This window comes from Pan paniscus, chromosome 10, assembly GCF_029289425.2.
Source record: "Pan paniscus chromosome 10, NHGRI_mPanPan1-v2.0_pri, whole genome shotgun sequence".
Classification (NCBI taxonomy): Eukaryota; Metazoa; Chordata; class Mammalia; order Primates; family Hominidae; genus Pan; species Pan paniscus.
This window is the reverse complement of record NC_073259.2, coordinates 112,029,822-112,053,402: the sequence shown is the minus strand read 5'-3', so window position 1 is coordinate 112,053,402 and position 23,581 is coordinate 112,029,822. Positions and strand designations below refer to the sequence as shown.

The 23,581-nt window shown below is 40.9% G+C and overlaps 1 protein-coding gene across 2 annotated transcripts; it reads right to left on the bottom strand.

Annotated features, from left to right (window-relative positions):
* Positions 1-10: 10 nt before the first annotated feature.
* Positions 11-23,380, bottom strand: TDG (thymine DNA glycosylase). 2 transcript variants are annotated; one of them, XM_003832566.7, is made up of 10 exons: positions 22,847-23,380; positions 11,826-11,968; positions 8,806-9,047; positions 7,920-7,989; positions 5,962-6,097; positions 5,678-5,760; positions 5,507-5,601; positions 3,969-4,140; positions 3,167-3,292; positions 11-1,938 (listed from the first exon to the last, which is right to left on the bottom strand). In XM_003832566.7, exons 1-10 carry the CDS (start codon positions 22,867-22,869, stop codon positions 1,796-1,798), a joined length of 1,233 nt encoding a protein of 410 aa, XP_003832614.1. In that variant the 5' UTR covers positions 22,870-23,380; the 3' UTR covers positions 11-1,795. The 2 variants fall into 2 exon arrangements, with proteins under 2 accessions (XP_003832614.1, XP_034790248.1); XM_034934357.4 differs by lacking the exon at positions 11,826-11,968 and having other exon boundaries at positions 22,847-23,005.
* Between the last annotated feature and the right edge of the window lie 201 nt (positions 23,381-23,581).

Here is a 23,581-nt window from a genome sequence, read left to right as displayed (position 1 = left end):
AGCCCGTAACTTAAGGATAACAATTCTTAATATCTTTTATTGTGAAAGCCATCAGACTTTCAAATGAATTTTAAAATCTTTCAATATTATTTAATGAAAAAGTCTCACACTGTCATGTACAGGATATATCAACATTTACTACTCATCTGTCATGTTAGGAAAAACATCATTATTACACGCTTGGAAAATCCTCAAACCCATCTCTAGTGGATGTCTGTCATAATTTAAAGGGTATTTTCCCCATTCAAATAAAACAATCTCTTGTAAAGCTACAATAGTTATATACCAAAGCAATACCTAGTTACATGCTTTACACAGTCCCGTGAAAAAATAATTTAATTGCTCCTAATCCCTGATGCAAGGCACTTCAAAGCACCCGCACAAAACGTCCATGTAAACAGCAGTACAGTACATCATTTAAATAACATAAATGACTTTTACACAGCTTGACCTAGGAAAAAATAAAATCCATCATAGCCACAGCTAAAAAGCATGTTAAGATTCACAACAAGAATTTGTTTCTCTTATTATAAAGAGAAGAGCAATCATATAACCTCCTGGGGGTGGGGGAGACCTCATAAATATTTTATATTGATTGACAAAACAGCATGCTCCCTGGGTATGTATGAAATCAGAATACTCAGGAGTAACTGAGAGGATGCAAATGACATTTCTTAGTACCCAGCTTTAATATCTACCAGACCTGGTAGTCTGGATAATTTGTAGCACCATGGAAAACTCATTAGAAAATCACAAAGGTATATACCTCAATCTTTCCATGAGGTTCATTTAATTTATAGTAACAAACAGCAATGATGCAGATAAAGAATCTTTAAAATTATTGGCTTACTGGATTTACCTAGCAAGAAAAATTCTATATTACTTATTTTAGTACATCTCATGTACATAAAGCACCAGTTTAAATGAGAGTATCAAATATCTCCAGCATCTTTTTGCTTAGCCTAGAAGTTCATTTCTTATCACTTTCCATGGCACACTCTTAAAGCCAAGGAAGATAAAACTAGAATGGTTATAAATATGAATGGAGAAATTCAGTTCCTTCCCTATCATATTTACATGTCTCAAGTAAAACATAGATGAGTGGCAAAAGGTCTACTGCATTCTCTGGAACCTGCCACCCCAGAGTAGTTACTGGCTACTGGAGGATTAACACACAGGGCTGAGCAGGTCAAAGCCAGGGCTCTGTCAGGTAAGGGCCAGTTTTTACTACTGAGCAACTCACAAACACCACTGGTAAAGCAAAGAGGTCTGAGTGTGCATATAGCTCAGGGAACCCTGAGTTTACCCTTAGTTACCACTAAAAACTAACAAATGAGACTCCACTGAGGCTTAACTTCATATACAAAAATCAACACCTTTGCCTCTTTGACAGTGGTAATTATTAGCATGCCCTTCTTAGGTATAAAAGGGATAATGGTATATCTAGGTTTATGCACAGTTAAGAATCAACTACAAATATTCAGACTTGTATTTTAAAATTACAGATTAAAAGTGACTCCCAAAAGAAAATCAATTTCTTCATAAATGAAATATAGTATATAAAAAGCTGGAATGATGATTAGTTCAAATACAAAAGCTAGTATACAAAAACCCTACTTTTTCTTCCAAACTACTTAGGTTCATACGGTTCACACTACCACACAACTGTTCTACATTACAATTACACCACTAGAGTAAAATACTAATAAAACACTTCAGTTAGCAAACTGAGGTTCTACTTGTTGACAACTGCATTAAAACTGCAGCATTTAAGCAGAGCTGAGAAGCACCATTCTTAAGCATGGCTTTCTTCTTCCTGTTCTTGTGTTCCACAGTGATTATTAAAGGAAGGAATTTGGTCTGTAAATGACTGGGTCATCCACTGCCCATTAGGAATGCCACTGAAAGCTGATTCTCCTCTTAACTCCACGCTCTCAACTGCCAGAAAAGAAAAACAAAGTTAGTTTATGCCATTTAGAAATATTTGCTTTTTTTAAAATAGAGACTGGGTCTTACTCTATCGCCCAGGCTGGAATGCAGTGGCACGATCACAGCTCTTTGCAGCCTCAAACTCCTGGGCTTGAGTGATCCTCCCATCCTAGCCTCTCAAAGCACTGGGATTACAGGTGTGAGCCACCATATCAGCTTATTTGAAGTTTTTTTTTTTCTTTTTGAGACGGTGTCTCATTCTGTCATCCAGGCTGGAGTCCAGTGGTGTGATTTCGGCTCACTACAGCCTCTGCCTCCCGGGATCGAGGAGAGGCATATATATTATATATAATGATACTCCTGCCTCAGCCTCCCAAGTAGCTAGGATTGTACCTGCCACCATGCCCAGCTAATTTTTGTATATTTTAGTAGAGATGGGTTTTCACCATGTTGGCCAGGCTGGTCTCGAACTCCTGACCTCAAATGATCCACCCACCTCAGCCTCTCAAAGTGCTGGGATTACAGGCGTGAACCACCATGCCCGGCCTGGAAGTTTTAAATGATCAAAGTAGGAGATTTTAACAGTCTAGTGAAGGAGAATTATTATTAAAATAGTTAAGCAAGCTTCCTGAATACAACTGTTAAGTTTCTGTTCTATTTTCAGATACAGGACTCATTTGTTATTAAAGGAGGAAAATGCAACTAGGATGGCCTAGAGTTCATGACTTAAAGAAAATGCACTGTAGGCCGGGTGCGGTGGCTCATGCCTGTAATCCCAGCACTTTTGGAGGCCAAGGTGGGCAGATCACGAGGTCAGGAGATCGAGACCAACCTGGCTAACAGGGTGAAACCCTGTCTCTATTAAAAATACAAAAAAAATTAGCCAGGCATCGTGGCGGATGCCTGTAGTCCCAGCTACTCGGGAGGCTGAGGCAGGAGAATGGCGTGAACCCGGGAGGCGGAGCTTGCAGTGAGCCAAGATCGAGCCACTGCACTCTAGCCTGGGTGACACAGCGAGAATCCGTCTCAAAAACAAACAAACAAAAAAGAAAATGTACTGTAAAAGTCTGTGTAATTCAACGTGAAATAACCATCAATTTTTCACTATTAGTCACTAAATAAAATTTCATATTATCATTCCCATTCTTCAATAATTTACTCTCCTTCTATTAAAATTTTCCCCCCAATCCTGACCAAACCATCTTTGAAAGGAATACACATGTGGAGGGAAACATACTTAGCCCATTTGAAGAGAAGCCACAAGGTTCACTGCTGCATGGATTTTCTCCGTAAGTACCACCATATGCTGCCTCATAACCTGGATCATATTTTTCTTCCTTAACAGCCATCTTCTTTGCATCCTCTGTGAGGAAGGTAAAAAGGATTTAAATCTGATTTTGTACAACAATTTTAAAAGTAGCTTTATTCAGAAATCATGAACAATTCTTTTTCTTGAATATTCATATACACTGAGATACATCTCTATTAATCTTTTAAACTTATAGCATATACTAAATAAACACATAAGAACTGTAAAAACCGCTTACATTCAACTTTACGTAGGGTACAATATTTCTTACATCCCTCTGCTCTGGCACTCTGCAGGTGAATTATCTGCAGAAGTGCCAGAGTAGAGGGAAGACCTTGGTAAAAGGAGATTTTAACAGTGACTAATATTCATTATCAGAGCACTCTGGCTGCGAATATAATTGTTTTCTTTTTTCCTGCTTTTAAATCCATAAGATACTTTCTGTAATATATGTGTGTGTGTGTGTGTGTGTGTGTATGTGTGTCTATATATAGACACACACATATATGTATACGCACACAAGTGTATACACACATATATGTATATAGACATACATACTTATGTGTATATATGTATATAGACATACACACATGTATATATACACGTGTGCATATATGTGCACACATATGTATGTGTATATGTATATATGTATATGTGTGTATATATGTAAGTATATATGTGTATATATACACACACAAAATGAATAAAAGGAACGAGGACAGTAACATACCTTGGGCAAGCTGTAGGTCAAATGTATATTGCACCTCTTGAACGTCCATATTTCGTTCAATGCCTTTCAACTGATCTCTTAAGTCCTTCAGTTTTATGTAGTAATGAACTTTGTCTTGGGCTCGAGGAAACTGAGCACATCTTGCACTGGATGATGGCATAACATAGCAGAGCTAGAATCACAACATTTTATAATTTCAGAAATCTTATAATTCTATTGAATTCACTCATATTGAGATTAGAATATTTGTCTTTATTTGGGTTAATAACTTGATACTTAACTACATATAAATATATGTAAAAATCAATAAAAGTAGTTGCGTTTAAGGTTGAATTTGTAATACTGACTTATTACCAAGTCAGGAAGTGAAAAATAATGAGCCTCCGCCTAATGAGCTGCCTCCTGGGTTCAAGCGATTCTTCTGCCTCAGCCTCCTACGTAGCTGGGATTACAGCACACGCCACCATGCCTGGCTAATTTTTGTATTTTTTAGTGGAGATGGGGTTTCACCATGTTGGCCAGGCTGGTCTCGAACTCCTAACCTCAGGTGATCCGCCTGCCTCGGCCTCCCAAAGTGCTGGGATTATAGGCATGAGCCACCACGCCCGGCCTCCAAATGGCATGTAACAGAGAATGATACAGTACTCTACAGGAATTTCTCTACAATTCACTACAGGTAGTGAATTTGTACCATTTTAACCAAGCAGACAAAGGTGGGCCTTTATTTAAGCAAAAACCAATGCTATAATAAAACTCATCAATTGCATATTTATAAGAAATTATGAACAAAAACAATTTTAAAGGAGAAGTTTAAATATATTTAGGTGGCAGAAACATTTTTAGGTTTCCACAAAAACCTGGCAGCAAATTAGCTTCTCCATCAGTTAAGATGTTGTATATACAACGTGTAAATCTGTGCACTGTGTTGTTCTTTAAAAGTTGTAAATAAAACCTAAAACTATATTTAAGAAGTAAAATTGGAACCAAATGCCTGCAGAAGCTCTGTAGAGAGGACAATTTGAAAAACACTGTTATTTCATGATGACTTTGTTATAAGACAACAGTATTGAATGCCAGTTAGGTTGGCTGGAGGCTTGTCTGGGTTGTATTATTTATATGGCTCTAAAATGAAGTTGAGCTAAGATATATAAATGGGGCAACTGGTTTTCCTAATCAGGATCATGTCTGTGTTTCCATGTTTGTTTCACAAGAGTATGAGGGCTAAACCATTTGAATTTGACAACTACATGCCATTAAATGTATTCTGAATGTAGTATATGAGCCAGTTCCTCTCAATATTTTCACTGAATAACAACATCAAGACATTTAGCTGACAAATGTTTTTCTTTCTAATAAACCCTAATAGTATTTGAATTAATTTACAACTATTAGTTAAAGCTGATGTATAGGTATTATTCAACAAAATACAGTGTAATTGTTTTGCATGGCATAAATCACAATGGATAGGACAAATAAGGAAATTATCTAGAAAAAAATTCACATTTAGCTGATTTACAAATTCAATTTTAGGGACTTACAGTTTCTGTGTCTGGAATCTTATGGGGCTGAAGCCCAAATTCCAAGTTCTTAACCTTTACTCCAAAAACTTCTTTACTAAAAATTTCATAAATACCTAAAATGAAATACAAACATATTTACATTGCCCATAATGTTAGCAAAGAAAAAAAAAATTTTAAAGTAAATCTTACATTTTCCATTAAACACTGCTATTCGTGGCTGATATTTCTGTAATTTCTGTACTAGAATACGTCCTCCTTCACGAAATTCTTTACTAAAATTGAATTAAAAAGTAGTCAAAAATATAAATATGGCAATATTTATAATATGCTAAATTCAGACAGCTTTCAATGAAAGAGCATATTGTACATTTGTTGAGCTCAGCTTGAACTAGATACATATGATGTTCCTAGAATATTTGGGGCACCAGCATACTCAAGGTTCCAACCCATAAAAGCAAATGCTGTGTACTTACCTGGAGAGATCTTTGCTGCCGGGCGTGGTCCTTTCCACCATGTTGGTAAATCCAATACCATACTTCCCTGGTAGAGTGTGATCATCCATATGGTTCAGCTGGACCTCACTGAGCCCTGACATAAACAAACACTTCCCTGTAAAATGAAAATTCAGTTATTTATTTTTTTTTAGACAGGGTCTCGCTCTGTCACCCAGGCTAGAGTGTAGTGGCACGATCATGGCTCAGTGCAGCCTCGACCACCGAGGCTCAAGCAATCCTCCCACTTCAGCCTCCTGAGTGGCTGGAACCCCAGATGCACACCACCACGCCCAGCTAATTTTTGTATTTTTTGTAGACAGGGTTTCACCATGTTGCCCAGGCTGGTCTTGAATTCCTGGGCTCAAGTGATCTTCCCACCTCAGCCTCCAAAATTGCTGGGATTACAGGTGTGAGCCACAGCGCCTGGATTTAATCATCATAATTATCTTGCAAGATACTATTATTATCTCCGTTTCACAGGGGGTTGAGGCAAATGCCTGCCCAAGAATATATAGCAACTCAGTTTAGGAAACTTTGAGACTATTTTGCTTTACAGTTGGTGATACCACCACCTCACACATAAACATACAGCACTAGACTAACAACACTCAAACACCTTGACAGTGAAGAAAGTCAAAAGTCCAAACTTCCCTAAAAAAGGAATTTTTTAAAATAATAGGGACAATATGTTATTATTAGTTCCAAAACCACATTACTATCAGTTGCCCTAAATGTTTTGAATGTTACTATTAGATAATCAATTTCCTGAGGGTATACTGCATACACTGATCTATTAGGCAGTATAAAGTAAGATGATTTACATACAAGACAACTTACATAGAGAAGGCAATGCAACAGTAGTTACGCTTGTTTTTGTTTGTTTTCTTGTTTGTTTTTGTGATACAGGGTCTAGTTCTGTCACCTAGGCTGGAGTGCAGTGGAGTAATTATGGCTAACTACAGCCTCAACCTCTCAGGCTCAAGCAATCTTCCCAACCCAGCCTCCGTAGTAGCTGGAACTACAGGTGTGCACCACAGCACTCAGCTAATTATTTATTTATTTTTTTGTAGAAATGAGATCTTGGTATGTTGTACAGGCTAGTCTCAAACTCCTGGCCTCAAGTGATCCTCCTGCTTTGGCCTCCCAAAGTGTTGGGATTACAGGCGTGAGCCACCAGATCCAGCCAACACTTGGTTTTAAAACTTACTCTAAAAATATGAGTCTTTACTACTATTTTATGCTCTGCTAGAAAAGAATCACCAGAAATCTGGGAAAGTTAGTATTATGTCTGCACTGCCACAAAGATGTACTATACTATCGTTACTATGCCTATAGATAACAACTTTTAAAAAATCATTTTTAAAAAGTAATACAACTTGGCTGGGCGTTGTAGCTCACACCTGTAATCCCAGCACTTTGGGAGGCTGAGGTGGGCAGATCACCTGAGGCCGGGAGTTCGAGACCAGCCTGACCAACATGGAGACACCCCGTCTCTACTAAAAATACAAAATTAACCAGGCGTGGTGGTACATGCCTGTAATCCCAGCTACTAGGGAGGCTGAGGCAGGAGAATCACTTGAACCTGGGAGGTGGAGATTGTGGTGAGCCGAGATCGCGCCATTGCACTCCAGTCTGCGCAAAAAGAGTGAAACTCCATCTCAAAAAAAAAAAAAGTAGTACAACTCATTAGAAACAATTCAAACAAAAGAGAAAGTACTCTTATTCACATCCCTCCATTCTCATAGACTAAAATGTTAACAGTAACATATCATTTCAAACTCTCTTATTTTCATGTACAGACACACACACAGAACATGAAACACGAATGTGTATTTACAGTCTCTTTCTTTTTAAAAACACAATTGGTTTTTCTGAAAAAACCTGTTAACAAAGATACCTAATTTAAAAGTAAATTAATTTAAAAGGTAACCACTTACAAAAATGGTTTCCAGGTCCAGGGTAATGATGCCCTTTGTAAGCAGCCATTAGTCCTGGGTTTATGCCAATCTATAAAACAAAACAATTAGACATTTCATCTTAAAAAGCAGGACCTAAGCCTTAGTGTTTCTATGGAGGAGTGGTGGACAAAATTGAGTTGATTAAAATACAAATTTAATTCAGCATCATAAGCAATATCATTTATCAATTACTACTCTTGATCTGAACAAAATATTTCATATATGGGAAAGAGATTTTCTTTATTTTAAAAGTTTTGCTGTTATTTTAAAAAACCACTTTGACTCCTTTATGATCCCAGGCCTCTCACCCTCACCAACTGGGCTGCTTTGAGTCTGGAAAGAGAGGTCCTGGAACAATCAATCTGAGCCCATGTCCAGCCACAATTCTGATTCTCAACTTTCAACAAGAAGCTCGCTCCACATCACCTACACAATTGTTCACATGCTGATGTTTCTTACAGTTACTGAGAAAAATAAGAGCTTAAAATTAGTGCTACCATTTATCAAGTCTCCACAGGTATCATTCAGTTGAAGTGATTCACATGGATTCTCTCATTTACTTGCAACCCTATCGGGGGGTGGTATTATCACCCCTGGTTTATCAATGAGAAAACCGGTGTTTAGAAAGGTTAATAAGACTTATCCAAGATTATAGTTGTGACAGGATTTGAACCCAGTCTAAATTTGGAGCCCACCCTCTTAAACACTCTCATATAACACAACCTCATGAAGGTGACACCATTTACCACCAAAAGGATTCTTAGAAATGGTCCTTTTCAGCAAAATGCTATTTGCAAGGACAACTGTTAAGTAAAGCTGATCCCCCAATACTACTTATAAAATCCAACGAGGACAAAGATCTTACAATGACAATGTCCAGATTGAAGGTCAAAATATCAGGGAGAGTCTTGGTCAGAAGTTCAGCTTCTGAAACACCATTAAAACGGTCTACTTTTCTTTTTACTTTAAATGTGTCTGTAATTTTTTCTTGTTTTTCTTTTGATCTTGCAGACTTGCCAGATTTTTTTGACTCAACAGGTTTTTTGGGTTCCACTGGTTGTTTTGGTTCTGTTGTTCTGGGTTTTCTTTTTCTTCCTTTTGGAGCCTCTGAAATACAAATAATTTCCAGAAATGCAGAAAATCTTAACTTAGAAACTTTAGCAGCTTTCCCAGAAAAGTTACCCAACTAGCACCTTTTGTACCTGTCTCCCCAAAATTAAGCTCTTACAGTCCCAACATGAGTCTCCTCTGCAATATCTTCCCTTTCTTTCTCCCTAGAACTGGGTTCATGCAACCCCCCATGCCACTCTCCTTCCCCTGCTAGCTGTTCGTAGGAAGAATAATCATGGACTATTATTTTCGACACAGTATTACTTGGCATCTTAACCTCCTCAAGGATACAAAGTATCTACGTATCATTTTATATAAATTCTAAATGTAAATACATAAATAATTAAGTAAACAAGAACAGAAAAATAGAGAAACAGGAAGGAAGGGAAACATTTTAACTCAACTTCCCCAGCAGAAAACCACAAATGGGCCAGGTATGGTGGCTCATGTCTGTAATCCCAGCACTTTGGGAGGGCAATTTGGGAGGCCAAGGCAGGCAGATCACCTGACGTCAGGAGTTCAAGACCAGCCTGGCCAACATGGTGAAACCCCCGTCTTTACTAAAAATACAAAAATTAGCCAGGCATGGTGTCGTGCACCTGTAATTCCAACTACTCGGGAAGCTGAGGCAGGAGAATTGCTTGAACCCAAGAGGTGGAGGTTGCAGTGAGCTGAGATCATGCCTCTGCATTCCAGCCTGGACAACAGAGCAAGACTCTGTCCAGAAAAAAAAAAAAGAGAAAGAAAAAAGAAAAACACAATGGCTTGTGGGCTTGTTTTAGAGATGAGGTGTATATTCTGTTCCATACATAGTTGAAGAGGGGAATTTAGGGGTGCCCAGGATGACATCTCTGGGCCGGCAGTATTTTTCAAAAGGCAAGAGGAGGGATCCAACCTCAGGACGTAAAGCAGTTTCTCAGCCTCCACACTATTGACATTTTAGGTTGCATAATTTTTTGTTGTGGGTGGCTGTACTGCACATTACAGAATGTTTAATAGCACCCCTGATCTCTACCCACTAGATGCCAGTAGTAACCTGCCCAGTCTTGATCATCAAAAGTGTCTTCAGACAATGTCAAATGTCCCTTGGGAGGGCAAAATCACCCTTGATTGAAAACCACTGACCTATAGTTACCCAACAGGAAGCCTGATTTTCTTACCCTTAATTATTTAACATTTCTCCTAACTACTCAGGCCTCTACCCTATTCTACTCCTCTTTGGCGTTTCCCCAATCAAGCCTCGCAGGATACAGGCAGTCAGTCCCTCCTCTCTTCTGCCTCACATTGTCTTAGCCACTCCCTATGCCAACAGATCCACCATCACTGGCATGTAGCTGGGGAAGTCCTAATGCGGAGGCAGAGTTATTAGATGTGTTCCTGCAATCATAAACCGAAACCCTGAGCACATTTCTCATAAAATACTGTTACACTGGAGAAAATCATTAACTTCTCTCCAACCACTCTCCCACCGCCGGAACCTATTATTTTCTTCTAATTCTCTGTCTTGGTGAATGGCACCTCCTCCAACCAAATGCCAATGCCAGAAACCTGGTAGTTACTTCTGGACTCCCCTTTCTCCCCCACTACCCTGCCATGCTCCCCCCAAACACATGAAACCCATTAGCCATGGCTAGGTAATTCTACCTCCTAAGTGTTTCCTAATTTTCTCCACCCCTTCAGGTCCTCCTCAGTGCTCCCCTAGATTATTCAAACAGTGTCTCTAATCCATCTAATCCACTCCTTGACTCCAAGTTTTGTTTTTGTTTTTGTTTTTTTGAGACAGAGTCTCGCACTATTGCCCAGCTGGAGTGCAGTGGTGCAATCTTGGCTCACTGCAGCCTCTCAGCCTCGGCCTCCAGGATTCAAGCAATTCTCGTGCCTCAGCCTCCCCAGTAGCTGGAATCACAGGCGTGCGCCACCATGCCCGGCTAATTTGTGTGAGGCAGGGTTTTGCCATGTTGGCCAGGCTGGTCATGAACTCCTGACCTCAGGTGATCTACCCGCCTCAGCCTTCCAAAGTGCAGGGATTACAGGTATGAGCCACTGTGCCCGGCCTGCCTCCAAGTTCCGACTTGTTGTCTACCAACCAATCTATCTTCTCTAATATTTCCAGGCTAATTTGTAAAGCACCAGTCAAGTAAGTCATCCCTTGCTTACATTCTCTCAACAGCTCCCTATTGCCTTCATGACAGAATATAAATTTTTTGGGATAAAAAACAGGTTTCAACTGGCCCCATCCAGCCTCATCTCTCACCATTTCCTTGTTATATCCCAGACTCCAAGGACAAAGAATTGCTCTGTTTCTGGCCATGCCATGCTTATGTATGTCTGTGCCCAGCCTGTGTAGCTCCCTCAGCCTGGACATGTCCCTACTCTGATCTTTATGGGGATGAAGCCTCCACATTGTTGGAGTTTCAGAGCCCTGGTGTTATTTCTCTGCTCTGGGAAGCGGCCTCTGAGCCATCAGTCTGAGTTAGAAGCCAACCCCATAAGCTTTCAGGGCATTCATTCTATGCCTCTCTTCACTATATACTGTGCTGAGCTGTAACATGTATTTACTTATTACTTTTCTCTACTAGATTATGAGATATTTTTGGGCAGGACCCATGTTCTTTTATTCCCCAGTACCTATCAGTGCTTAGCACATACTAAGTACTTAAAAAGTGGATTCGACTTTTTAACACTAAAATAGAGCTAAAATTCACCATGAAACCCTTTCTCAAATAAGCTGGCTGATCCGATGTTGAATTTTCTAAGCTCTCATGGTGAAACTACCTTGCACTGGTTCCTGAGCAGGAGCTGGGGCTGGAACTTCTTCTGGCATTTGCTGTTCATTCATAACTGCCATATTAGGAGCTTCAGCCATCAGTTGTTGAAATGGAAACGTATAAAAAGCTTGAGCTTGCTGAAGGGAATAGCTGAAAGAATAATGAAGCATGAGACGTAATGATAAAATTACCCAAATGTAAATCCAAATGATCAGCTGTACAAAAATCTTCAGTACAGTATTAAGTATTTTGTAACCAGACTGAAGTATTTATTTGGAGTGGATTACAGAGGAGAGATCTAGTCCTGTATGTACATGTTCACCAACCTTTACTGAGTGCTTACTAACCAACCATTAACTCTTGCACTGTTTAAATGATAAGATGTGTCACTGATAAAACTGATCAGTCCTGTCAAGTCAGCCCATACTTTCTCTGAAATAAGATTTGAGGGAATTTTCTAGTAGACAGACTTGAAAGGTCTATCAACCCATACAGGGTTAAGATGTCCCCAAATACAATTTGTGCCCCTACTTTCCTTCAGTATTTAATCACCTGAAGATCCCCTCCAATCTAATTAAGATTCTCTTTTAGTTTATTTTTATTTGCCTGTTTACTTATTTTTTCATTAGTTTGTGTGTGTGTGTGTGTGTGTGTGGGGAGACAGGGTCTCCCTCTGTCACCCAGGTTGGAGTGCAGTAGTGCGATCTTGGTTCACTGCTACTTCTGAGGTGGGAGATCTCAAGTGATCCTCCCACCTCAGCCTCCCAAGTAGCTGGGACTACAGAAGCGAGCCCCAATGCCTGGCTAATTTTTGTAATTTTTGTCTAGACAGGGTTTTGCCATGTTGGCCAGGCTGGTCTTGAACTTCTGAGCTCAAGAGATCTGCCCATCTCAGTTTCCCCAAGTGCTAGGATTATAGATGTGAGCCACTGCACCCAGGCCTATATTTGATTTTTATTGATGGTGGTATTTTTGTTTTGTTGGGGCTAGGGCTTTTTTTTTTTTTTTTTTTTGCCACTGCTATGGTTTGAATGTGTCCCCCAAAGTTCATGTGTTGAAAACTAAATCCCCAATGCAAGTGTTGAGAGGTAGGACCTTTATGAGGTGACAAGGCCGGGCACAGTGGCTCACACCTGTAAACCCAGCACTTTGGGAGGCCGAGGAGGGTAGATCACCTGAGGTCAGGAGTTCATAACCAGCCTGACCAACATGGCAAAACCCCGCCTCTACTAAAAATATAAAAATTAGCCGGGCACAGTGGCATGCACCTGAAGTCCCAGATACTTGGGAGGCTGAGGCAGGAGAACTGCTTGAGCCTCGAAGGTGGAGGTTTAAGTGAGCTGAGATTGTACCACTGCACTCCAGCCTGGGTGACAGAGCAAGATTCTGTCTCAAAAGAAAAAAAAAATGGTGATTAGGTCAAGAGGAGGGCTCTGCCTTCATGAGTGGGTTAATGCTATTATCACAGGAGAGGGTTCCTGATAACACGATGAGTGGATGAGTTCAACTCCCTTTCCTATCTCTCTCTGTCACAAGTGCTGCCTCACTGTGTGATTCCTTCTGCCATTTTATGATGCAGCAAGAAGCCCCTCATCAGATGTAGCCCCTCCATCTTGGACTTCCCAGGCTCCAGAAGTAGGAGCCAAAAAAACCTCTACTGTTTATTAATTGCCCAGTCTATGGCATTCTGAAATAGCAACACAAAATAGATTCAGTCACTAAAGAGGAACATGAAATGGATATTTTGTAAACGTGTTGAATTTATGAAGGAAAAAACCTCTAAACCTCTCTTCTGAACACGATTTAAATTTTGTTCAAAGTATTCTGTTCAAAGGAAACAATGTGGGCTTTCAAAGAAAACAATTTAAAAAAAATACTTCTCATGGCCTTAAACCACTATCTCATGGTGTTGCTATTAGCATAAAACCAGAGAAGTAAACACATATTTGATGAAACTCAAGTTACAGCAAATGCCAAATAATGCCATTAAATAGGCAGGAGAAGAAAAACGGTAGAAAATAAAATGGAAAAGTTTGCTTTACTATTTGGAGAGGAAAGTCATGTTTTCTTTTTCTTTTTCTTTTTTTTTTTTTTTTGAGACGGAGTCTCGCCCTGTCGCCCAGGCTGGAGTGTGGTGGCGCGACCTCGGCTCACTGCAAGCTCCACCTCCCGGGTTCACGCCATTCTCCTGCCTCAGCCTCCCGAGTAGCTGGGACTACAGGCGCCCCCACCACCACGCCCAGCTAATTTTTTTTTATATTTTTAGTAGAGACAGGGTTTCACCGTGTTAGCCAGGGTGGTCTCAATCTCCTGACCTCGCGATCCACCCGCCTCGGCCTCCCAAAGTGCTGGGATTACAGGCATGAGCCACCGCGCCCAGCGAAAGTCATGTTTTCTACGGCAAGATACTATACTAATCAGTTTTCATTCTCTATGATATTCATTGAAAGAGAGCAGGAAGCTCAGAAAGCAGATTAAAAAGGGAAATGAGGCCAGGCACGGCGGCTTATGTCTGTAATCCTAGTGCTTTGGGAGGGCAAGGCGGGAGGATCACTTGAGGCCAGGAATTCAAGAGTGGCCGGGGCAATATAGCAAGATCGCCACCTCCACAAAAAAATTTTAAAACATTAGCTGGGCATGGTGGTACATGCTGGCAGCCCCAGCTGCTCCGGAGGGTGAGGCAGGAGGATTGCCTGAGTCTAGGAGTTCAAGGTTACAGTGAGCGATGATCACACTGCTGCACCCCAGCCTGGGGGACAGAATGAGACTCTGCCTCAACAACAACAACAACAACAACAACAACAAAAGAGGGCAAATGAGTACACTTTAAATGGATGAACTATGTAGTATGTAAATCATATCTCAATAAAATGGTTAACAGGAAAAAAAAAAAGGCAAACTAAAGCATTTCCTGGATAAGCTTAAATGGCCTGGGGAAACAAAGGATAACAGATCACCCCAAGCGGCTGGGCTAAATGTTGGCAGCTCAAGATAAACAGAAGCCCAATTCCAATGGACAAACCACTGGAGAGGCATTTCCACTTCCAGCTATCTTTAAGGGTAGGTTGGTAAAGCAAAGATTAAGAATGAGTGAGAAAGAGATTAACCTGTATCATAAGAGTTTTATTTCTTTTATTGTTCACAAATTAAATAAAAATAAAGTTATGATTTAGTAAACTACAATACATTAACATGAGAAAATACTATGCAGCTAAAAAATTAAGTTTATTTATCTTATGTAAAAGAACAGGAAAGAGTTTATATATATTTTAAAACAGAAAAGAATACAAAATAGTATAACTAAGGCTACACATAAGGGAAAATATGTAGACAGGGACTAGAAGTTAAGATGTAGAACTATGCTTAGAAGCATACCTGGCACAAAGTAAAATGTCCTTTTTTTCCATAGTTTTATTTAATATTATTAGTAGCTCTATGCAATAAATTGTTAAAATATTGGTTGTTCAACATTCATGATTTAAATATTCTAATGATGAGTTGGATATGGCTAGGTTAGATCTGGAAGTCTTGAGCAGTGGTCCTATGGCAATTCTAACTAAAGAAACTGCAAGTTCTGACTGTGGTCAGTGGCAGCTTCCCAAGATTCTAATAGCACCTTGATTTAGCTTGAATATATAGAAACAAAGGCATATGGTGACAATAAATGAGCGAGCAAAAGAATGCATGAGATGTGGCTGGGCGCAGTGGCTCACGCCTGTAATCTCGGCGCTTTGGGAGGTCAAGGCGGGCGGATCACCTGAGGTCAGGAGTTCGAGACCAGCCCAACCAACATGCAGAAACCCTGTCTCTACTAAAAACACAAAATTAGCTGGGTGTGGTGGCGCATGCCTGTAATCCCAGCTAGTTCGGGATGCTGAGGTAGGAGAATCGCTTGAACCCAGGAGGTGGAGGTTGTGGTGAGCCGAGATGATGCCATTGCACTCCAGCCTGGACAACAAGAGCGAAACTCCGTCTCAAAAAAAAAAAAAAAAAAAAAAAAAAAAGTATGAAACGTGTTTTTACTCTGTCACATGGTCAGGAAGGCAATCTACCTACCACTCTCCCATGTTTCTTACTACTGCTCTCAGAATTTCACATGTCCCATTTTGAGCACTTCATGAAAATGCAAACTGAAAATACATAAATTAGGGAGACACCGTTCACATTACAACAGGATTCTTTACTTTAAAAAAATTTTTCAAAACTTTTAGTATAGTCGGAGGTCATTAATCATCTTCAGAAATTCTGGGGTTCAGAAGCTGAAAATCAAAATTCTAGAAATCACAGTTGGCTGAATAAAAAGTGAAAAATAAAGAGGAAAAATAATCTGAACTTTTATATTAGGTATATCAAGTTTGAAAGAAACCTAGAAACTTATCTATAATAATGATATATCCCTTAATCTTTCTAAAAATGGACTGTGGCATTTTACAAAAAGTTAAATTAGAACAGGTAAAGGAAAATAAACCTATGGAAAATCAAATGTGTTAGTTCTGAGGAATACACTATCTTCGAGCATTAAACTTAGTTTGTTTACCTCAACAGCTGCCTAAAAGCCAGAATAAAAGACGGTGGATTACAACATTCTTATTCCTTGGCAGAAGCAAGCATTACATCTACACAAAAATCTTCATAAACTTGAATGCTAGTTAACTAAACAGTTCTGGATAACTGGCCGGAAACAGTGGCTCACGCCTGTAATCCCAGCACTTTGGGAGGCCGAAGGGGTTGGATCACGAGGTTAGGAGTTCGAGACCGGCCTGGCCAACATGGTGAAACCCCATCTCTACTAAAAATACAAAACTTAGTCAGGCGTCATGGCATGCGCCTGTAATCCTAGCTACAGGGAAGGCTGAGGCAGGAGAATTGCTTGAACTAGGGAGGCGGAGGCTGCAGTAAGCCAAGATCGTACCACTGTACTCCAGCCTGGGCGACAGAGCAAGACTCTGTCTAAAAAAAAAAAGGGGGTTCTGGATAATTTTATCTTCTATTATAATAACAACTAAATGTATAAGCAGCATAAACCTGTTTCAACCTCAGTGTGAGGATATTTCTTAAATACATTTGTATATGCATAATGATCGTTGCTACTTTATAATCCAGAACTCTGCAATGTTTCTGAGCAATAACTCTATGAGAAGGACAGTAACAAAGAGCATTTAGTCATTTATCCTCTCGGGGTATCCATTCCCTCACCATGAAAATGAGGAATTAGATTCAGTGGTTTCTACATATGTGGACAATGTACAGGAAATAGGACTAGATCTGTCTAGACTCAAAACAGACCCCAAAGACTTTCTACTTTGTATAACTTCCTGATGTTAAACTTACAAGCATGATTGATTTTATTTCTCTTTGTTCACTTTTCTTCCCCCATCATTTATCTTAGTCTCAAATATTCTTCACTACCTCTCTCTCTCCCTCATTTTCCTGTTTACCCCTTTTTCTCTCCTAGCCTCCATTTGCACTTACCTTCTGTTGAACTGCAGCACTCATAGATTGTTTTTCTGTTGTTTTTTGTTTGTTTGGTTTTTGAGACAGAGTCTCGCTCTGTCACCCAGGCTGCAGTGCAATGGCATGATCTCGGCTCACTGCAACCTCTGCCTCCTGGGTTCAAGTGATTCTCCTGCCTCAGCCTCCTGAGTAGCTGGGATTACAGGCACCTACACTGGGCTAATTTTTGTATTTTTAGTAGAGACAGGGTTTCACCATGTTGGTCAGGCTGGTGTCAAACTCCTGACCTCATGATCTGCCCCCCTTAGCTTCCCCAAAGTGCTGGGGTTACAGGCATGAGCCACTGTGCCCAGCTAGATTGTTTTCTTATAGCTGCCTGGTACTGATGAACTGTGTACAGTCATCCTTTAGTTACTAATCAATCTTTCTAAAAATGGACTGTGGTATGTACCTAGTTTTGCATACATGGGGGACTGGTTGTAGAACCCCTCACAGACACCAATATCTAAGGATGCTCAAGTCGCTTGATATAAAATGGCATAGTATTTGTATATAACCTATGCAGATCCTCCCATATACTTTAGATAATCTTTACATTATTTATAATACCTAATACAATGTAAATGCTATGTAAGTAGCTGTCATCCTGCATTCTTTTTATCTGTATCATTTTTTAATGTTGTTATTTGTCTTTTTTTCCCCAAATAATTTCAATCCACAGTTGGTTGAATTCTTAGATGCAGAATCCATAGATATGGAAGGTCGACTATATTTTCTGATAGTCTTTCTCAAAACACACATACACACACACTCCACGCATAGAGTTCATTAAGAAGTCCAGTTAATTCAGATTTGCTATTTTTTTATTTTTTTAATTATTTTTTTTTAAGAGATGGGGTCTCACTCTGTCACCCGTGCTGGAGTGCAGTGGCATGATCATAGTTGGCTGCAGCCTCCAACTCCTGGGCTCAAGTGATCCTCCTGCCTCAGCCTCCTGAGTAGCTAGGACTACAGGCACACACCACCATGCCTAGCTAGATTTGCTGTATTTCAAAAAACTAAATTTTTAAGGTTTTCTCTAAAATTAATGACTCCAACTTCTTTTATCTTCAATTATTTTACACTATTTTAGGGATTTAAGTTGCTTTTTTCTTTTTTAAGAGACAGGGTCTGGCTGTCACCCAGGCTGGAGTACAGTGGTGCTATCATAGCTCACAGTAACCACACACACCTAGGCTCAGACAATCCTCTCACCTCAATCTCCTGAGTAGCTGGGACTACAGGTACATGCATCTATGCCTGGCTAAATTTTAAATTTTTTGTAGAGATGGGGCTTCACTATGTTGCCCAGGCTAGTCTTGAACTTCTGGTCTCAAGTGATCCTCCCACCTTGGCCTCCCAAAGTGCTGGGATTACAGGTGTGAGCCACTGCACCCAGCCTAAGTTGCTATTTTCTAAATACATTTTATTATCTCCACTTAAAAAAAGCATATACCATACTGAATACTTACAAAATAATGAACAAGGCTAAATAATCCAAATGCTCAACTAAAGGGGTCTGGTTATGTAAATTATGATGCGATAGCACCATAACTATTATTCCATTTGGTATTGCTAGATGGAGGTCTGTGTATTCACCATATGTACAGTCTACTAGAAACTGTAAATATAAAGATTTAGAATAAGCCAGTCCTCATACAGTATTCCTCAAATAGTATAATTCCTCATGTAGTATGATTTCAAATTTCTTCATTTTTTGGTGCTCGGAATCAAACAAAACTCCAGATAAAGCCTCATCAGCCCGAAAATGAGCAGGGCTACCAACTTGCTCATTTTGGAGACAAACTGCAGAACCCAAGACACTAGCTATACTGGCACCCACATTATACTGTTGATTCACACTGAGTTTCCCATCAATGAACACTGTCCTTGTATCACTTCTCCCTCATTCCACACTTTATCACTGATTTTTCTGCAGCTGAGTATAGGATTGTGACTCTTTGTAAAAGATGATTCACCATTCCAGTCAGTCAGGATTTATCTGGACTCTGATTAAATCAATCAGTTAATTCCACAAATTCCTCCCAGGCTTGGGTCACTCACAAATTTTATCACCATGCCATCAGCACCCTGACGTTAAGGTACTGAAAGGAACAAAGTTAGGGATAGAGATACATGGCATATGAGTACAGACCTCTCTTCAGTCTGCCTGATTCTTTCAGTAGTAAGCCAGGTTTTTATTTCACCTAACTGGATTGCCATCAGTCCATCTCCATCTTGCTCACTAAGAGAGGCAGTAAAGCACATTTGCTAGCTAGAGAAGCAGACTTTGAAGCTAGGTCATCTGGATTCAAATTTCAGCTCTCCCATTTACTAGCTCTGTGGGCAAGTTCCTTAATCTCTTTATGCCCCTGCTTCCACATCTGTAAAATGGGAATAGTACCTAATAATTGGTTAGGAGCATTAAGCTAGTTGGCCTATGTAAAACATCCAAAACAGTACCTGGTATATAATAAATTTGCTATAATAATGACTACTGTAGGTACCTCCTGCCAGCATCCTTCTGATGCTGCCTGTCTAGTATAGGTCTTGCTTTCTTTCTGAACTGATACTGTAGTGTAGTGGTCACTAGTTATGCCACCATGCCCAGTTAATTTTGTATTTTTAGTAGAGGCGGGGTTTCACCATATTGGCCAGGCTGTTCTTGAACTCCTGACTTCAGGTGATCCACTTGCCTTGGCCTCCCAAAGTGCTGGGATTACAGGCGTCAGCCGCTGTGCCTGGTCAATTAGTTTCTTTTAAAAATGCTCAGTAACCATTGATAAGTAAAAATTTTGTTCAGGATCAATGTCAACAGAGGACAGACTCCACCTCTGGAAGAACAGGAACCCACGTGTTTATTTCCAGGCCCCTTACATTTGCTACAAATCCTCAAACACTGCTTTAATCTGGCCTCTCCCTTGAAACACAACACACGCAGGCCAGGGCATATGATTCTGTTAGAACACCTGAAACTTCTCCTAAATGCCTTCATTGGTCTTCAGCTTTAAGTCTTACAGATATTCATTCTGCCATTTCCAGTCAGACAATCATTTTGCTAACATAGGAGATGTAAAATCCAAATCAGAACAAAGTACTTAGGTGTTCTGTTGTCTGCTGCCACCATGCCAGCAGACTGGGGAGAAAACCCAAATCTTTTTTATTCTTGTTGTCAACATCTAACCAAAACAGTCCTTCCTGGTCTCCTTAACATTTCTATAAAGTCTACTCTCATTCAAGGGTTAATCTTTCCTGTTGGTATTCTTAGTAGTCCATGCTACTCTCTTCCAGTTACTTTTGATTTGGCATCCTATTTTCCATCTTCGGTAAATGTCTTTTTCACGCCTGAGGTCACGGGAAACTCCCCAGTACCCTTAGAAAATTCCTCCTTTATTCCTCTCTGGTTGATTGACTGTAAGCACTTTCTAAGACTCCTGAACTATTTTGCCATTGAAATAAAGTCTAGGCTGGGCGCTTTGGCTCATACTTGTAATCCCAGCACTTTGGGAGGCCAAAGTGATCACTTGAAGCCAGGAGTTCAAGACCCGCCTGGCCAAAATGGTGAAACCTCGTCTCTGCTAAATATACAAAAAATTAGCTGGGCGTGGTGTTGGGTACCTGTAGTCCCAGATGCTTGGGAGGCTGAGGCATGAGAATCGCTTAAACTTGGGAAGCAGAGGTTGCAGTGAACGGTAATCGCACCACTGTACTCCATCTTGGGCAACAGAGTGAAACTCTGTCTCAAAAAAAAAAAACAAGAAAAAAGTCTGTATTCATGGAATTTGAATTTTCTTCTTTGAATATCTGAAATTAGTCTTCTAAAAAAGTCGGCTGGGCGCGGTGGCTCACATTTGTAATCCTAGCACTTTGGGAGGCCGAGGCAGGTGGATCACTTGAGGGCAAGAGTTCAAGACCAGACTGGCCAACATGGTGAAACCCTGTCTCTACTAAAAATACAAAAATTAGCCAGGCCTGGTGGCAGGCGCCTGTAATCCCAGCTACTTGGGAGGCTGCGGCGGGAGAATCGCTTGAACCCGGGTGATGGAGGTTGCAGTGAGCCAAGATCCGCCACTGCACTCCAGCCTGGGCAACAGAGAAAGGCTCTGTCTCGAAAAAAAAAAAAAAAAAAAAAAAAAGTAAATTTATTTTTTTTCACATCCCACATTACATTTCTTGATTAGCACAGTCAAGGGTGACAGAGAACTACTCTCTTAAGGATTACCTGGGGTCTGAGTCATTTCAGAAGATTACACAGAATTTTCCACAGTTCCTGAAGGTGAAAGCTTTTCAAGGCAAAATAAAATCTGGTCTATAGCCTTTTGGATGAAGTCAGGCCGACATTATCACAGCTTTGAGCTAAACAGTGTATTGAAGTCCTACTATTTTGCTGTAAGACCCTGAATAGAGTCTTACAATGTGTAATTTATTCTTGGCCCAAGTTTCAATTCTGCTCTTAAGTGAGGTTATGAGAGAGAGATTTCCACAAATTTTGGTGAATTCTCTTATTTGTAAAGTTCTTCTGGGAAAGAAGTGGAGTAATTTATTCCAGGACTTGATCCACAAAGTCAAGATAAAGTCCAAACTTTGTCTACATATATCTCTTTTCCTAAACTCTAATTTATTTTGGTTAGTGTGCCCTTTCATGTAACACCAATTCTCGGCATGTCAGAATCAGATTCCAGACATGCCAACTTTACAGACATGAACAGGCCCATATAAGTCTCTTGTATTGCCTAAATTCAGCTCCCATTAGCCACTGAGAGTCAGGATAATTCTTCATTAGGCATAGGTTTTTTTCCTTTTAATTTCAATGTAAATCATCACGCTTTATCTTTTAAAAAACTGTCACCATATCCATTTTTTAAAAGTTTAGTTTTCCGCCAGGAGTTCAAGTCCCTAAATCTCTTGCTTTTGCAAATCCTTCTCTTGACTCCCCCAAAGGACTTTTTAAAAACGGATTCTTAAGATCGTCCCCAAGGCCACTGGAAAACTCAAAGGTCATTTTTAGATTGACTACTCGAGAGTGGTATACATATTCCCACAACAAAATTATCTAACCCGTGACCCTTAACGTTGCTTTCAGTAGGCCTTTGGGGTGGGGGGAAGCCGCAACAAATCAACCAACTTTAAAATGAAAACTCCTGGAGCTGGAAATGTTCGACACTCATCTTTACAGCTCTCTGCGTGGTAATGGAGGGTGAAGGAAAACCCTTCTAGCCAAGAATGGCATCCAGAAAGACACATTAACCAAAGACTGCTGAATGCTTACTAATATATTTTATAGTCAACTAGTTATCGCGGGAAACCAAAGAAGGGTCCAGGTGCACCAGGTAACCCTCAGAGCAGCCCCGACCTCCACCGCCACCGCCGCAGCCAGGGAAGGAAAGGCCGACCAGGCCACAGTGCGCACGCGCGGCCCCGGCCTTTGTATTCGGGCCGGGATTTAAAAGACCCCTGCGTGCGCGCGCTCGCCAGCCAGCCAGCCGCCCAGCAGTGAGGGGCGCAAGGGAGGGGCGGCGCTGGCCCCGGTATTACCTGCCCGCGTTCTCCGCTTCCATTCCCCGAGGCCGCTGATGCGGACGGCTCCACCTGCCAGGCACACGGGCAGCCGGTCTCTGTAGTACCGCGTGGTACTCACTGCGGTAAGACAACCCCAGAGACCTGGGCCCGATGGCTGGCAGTACCCAGACAGTGGCTGGACTCAAGCTCCTCCTCCAGGCTTCTACCGTCCCCCACGGACCCTCTTTCTGTGCTGCACTTCCGCCTCCTCGGAGCCAAATCCCACGCGTACTGGCCGTCACGTGATGCAGGACAGCCCAATCACGCTCACCCCCTTCTCGTTGGGCGCCCCAGCTCCGCCGCTTGGCCTTTCGGGAAGGGTGGAGGACCAGAAGACGGGGACAAGGAGCGCTCTGCTGACGTCAGCTTTTGTCTCCAGTATTTTCGGGGGCTGGTGGACGCGTGAGCTATAGGGTGCTGTCCTTGGGGTGCTGTGTATATGGGATGATGACGCTTATCAGCATTATCTAGTACTTTCCACCCCGAAATTCGCCCCGATTAAAGACTGTGTTGCATTATCAGGTAATGAGATGTGAGGGAGGGACTTTGAAAGTGGAAAACCTGGGCGTCGAGGCCACTGTGCCATCTTGGGCCTCAGTTTCCTTATCTGTGAAATGAGGGTGAATGTAAAGCTGCTATGTAAAATGTAAAGCTCTACATAAACCACTCTCTGCATTACTTTGGATATATGAGAATATTAACGTTTGACGT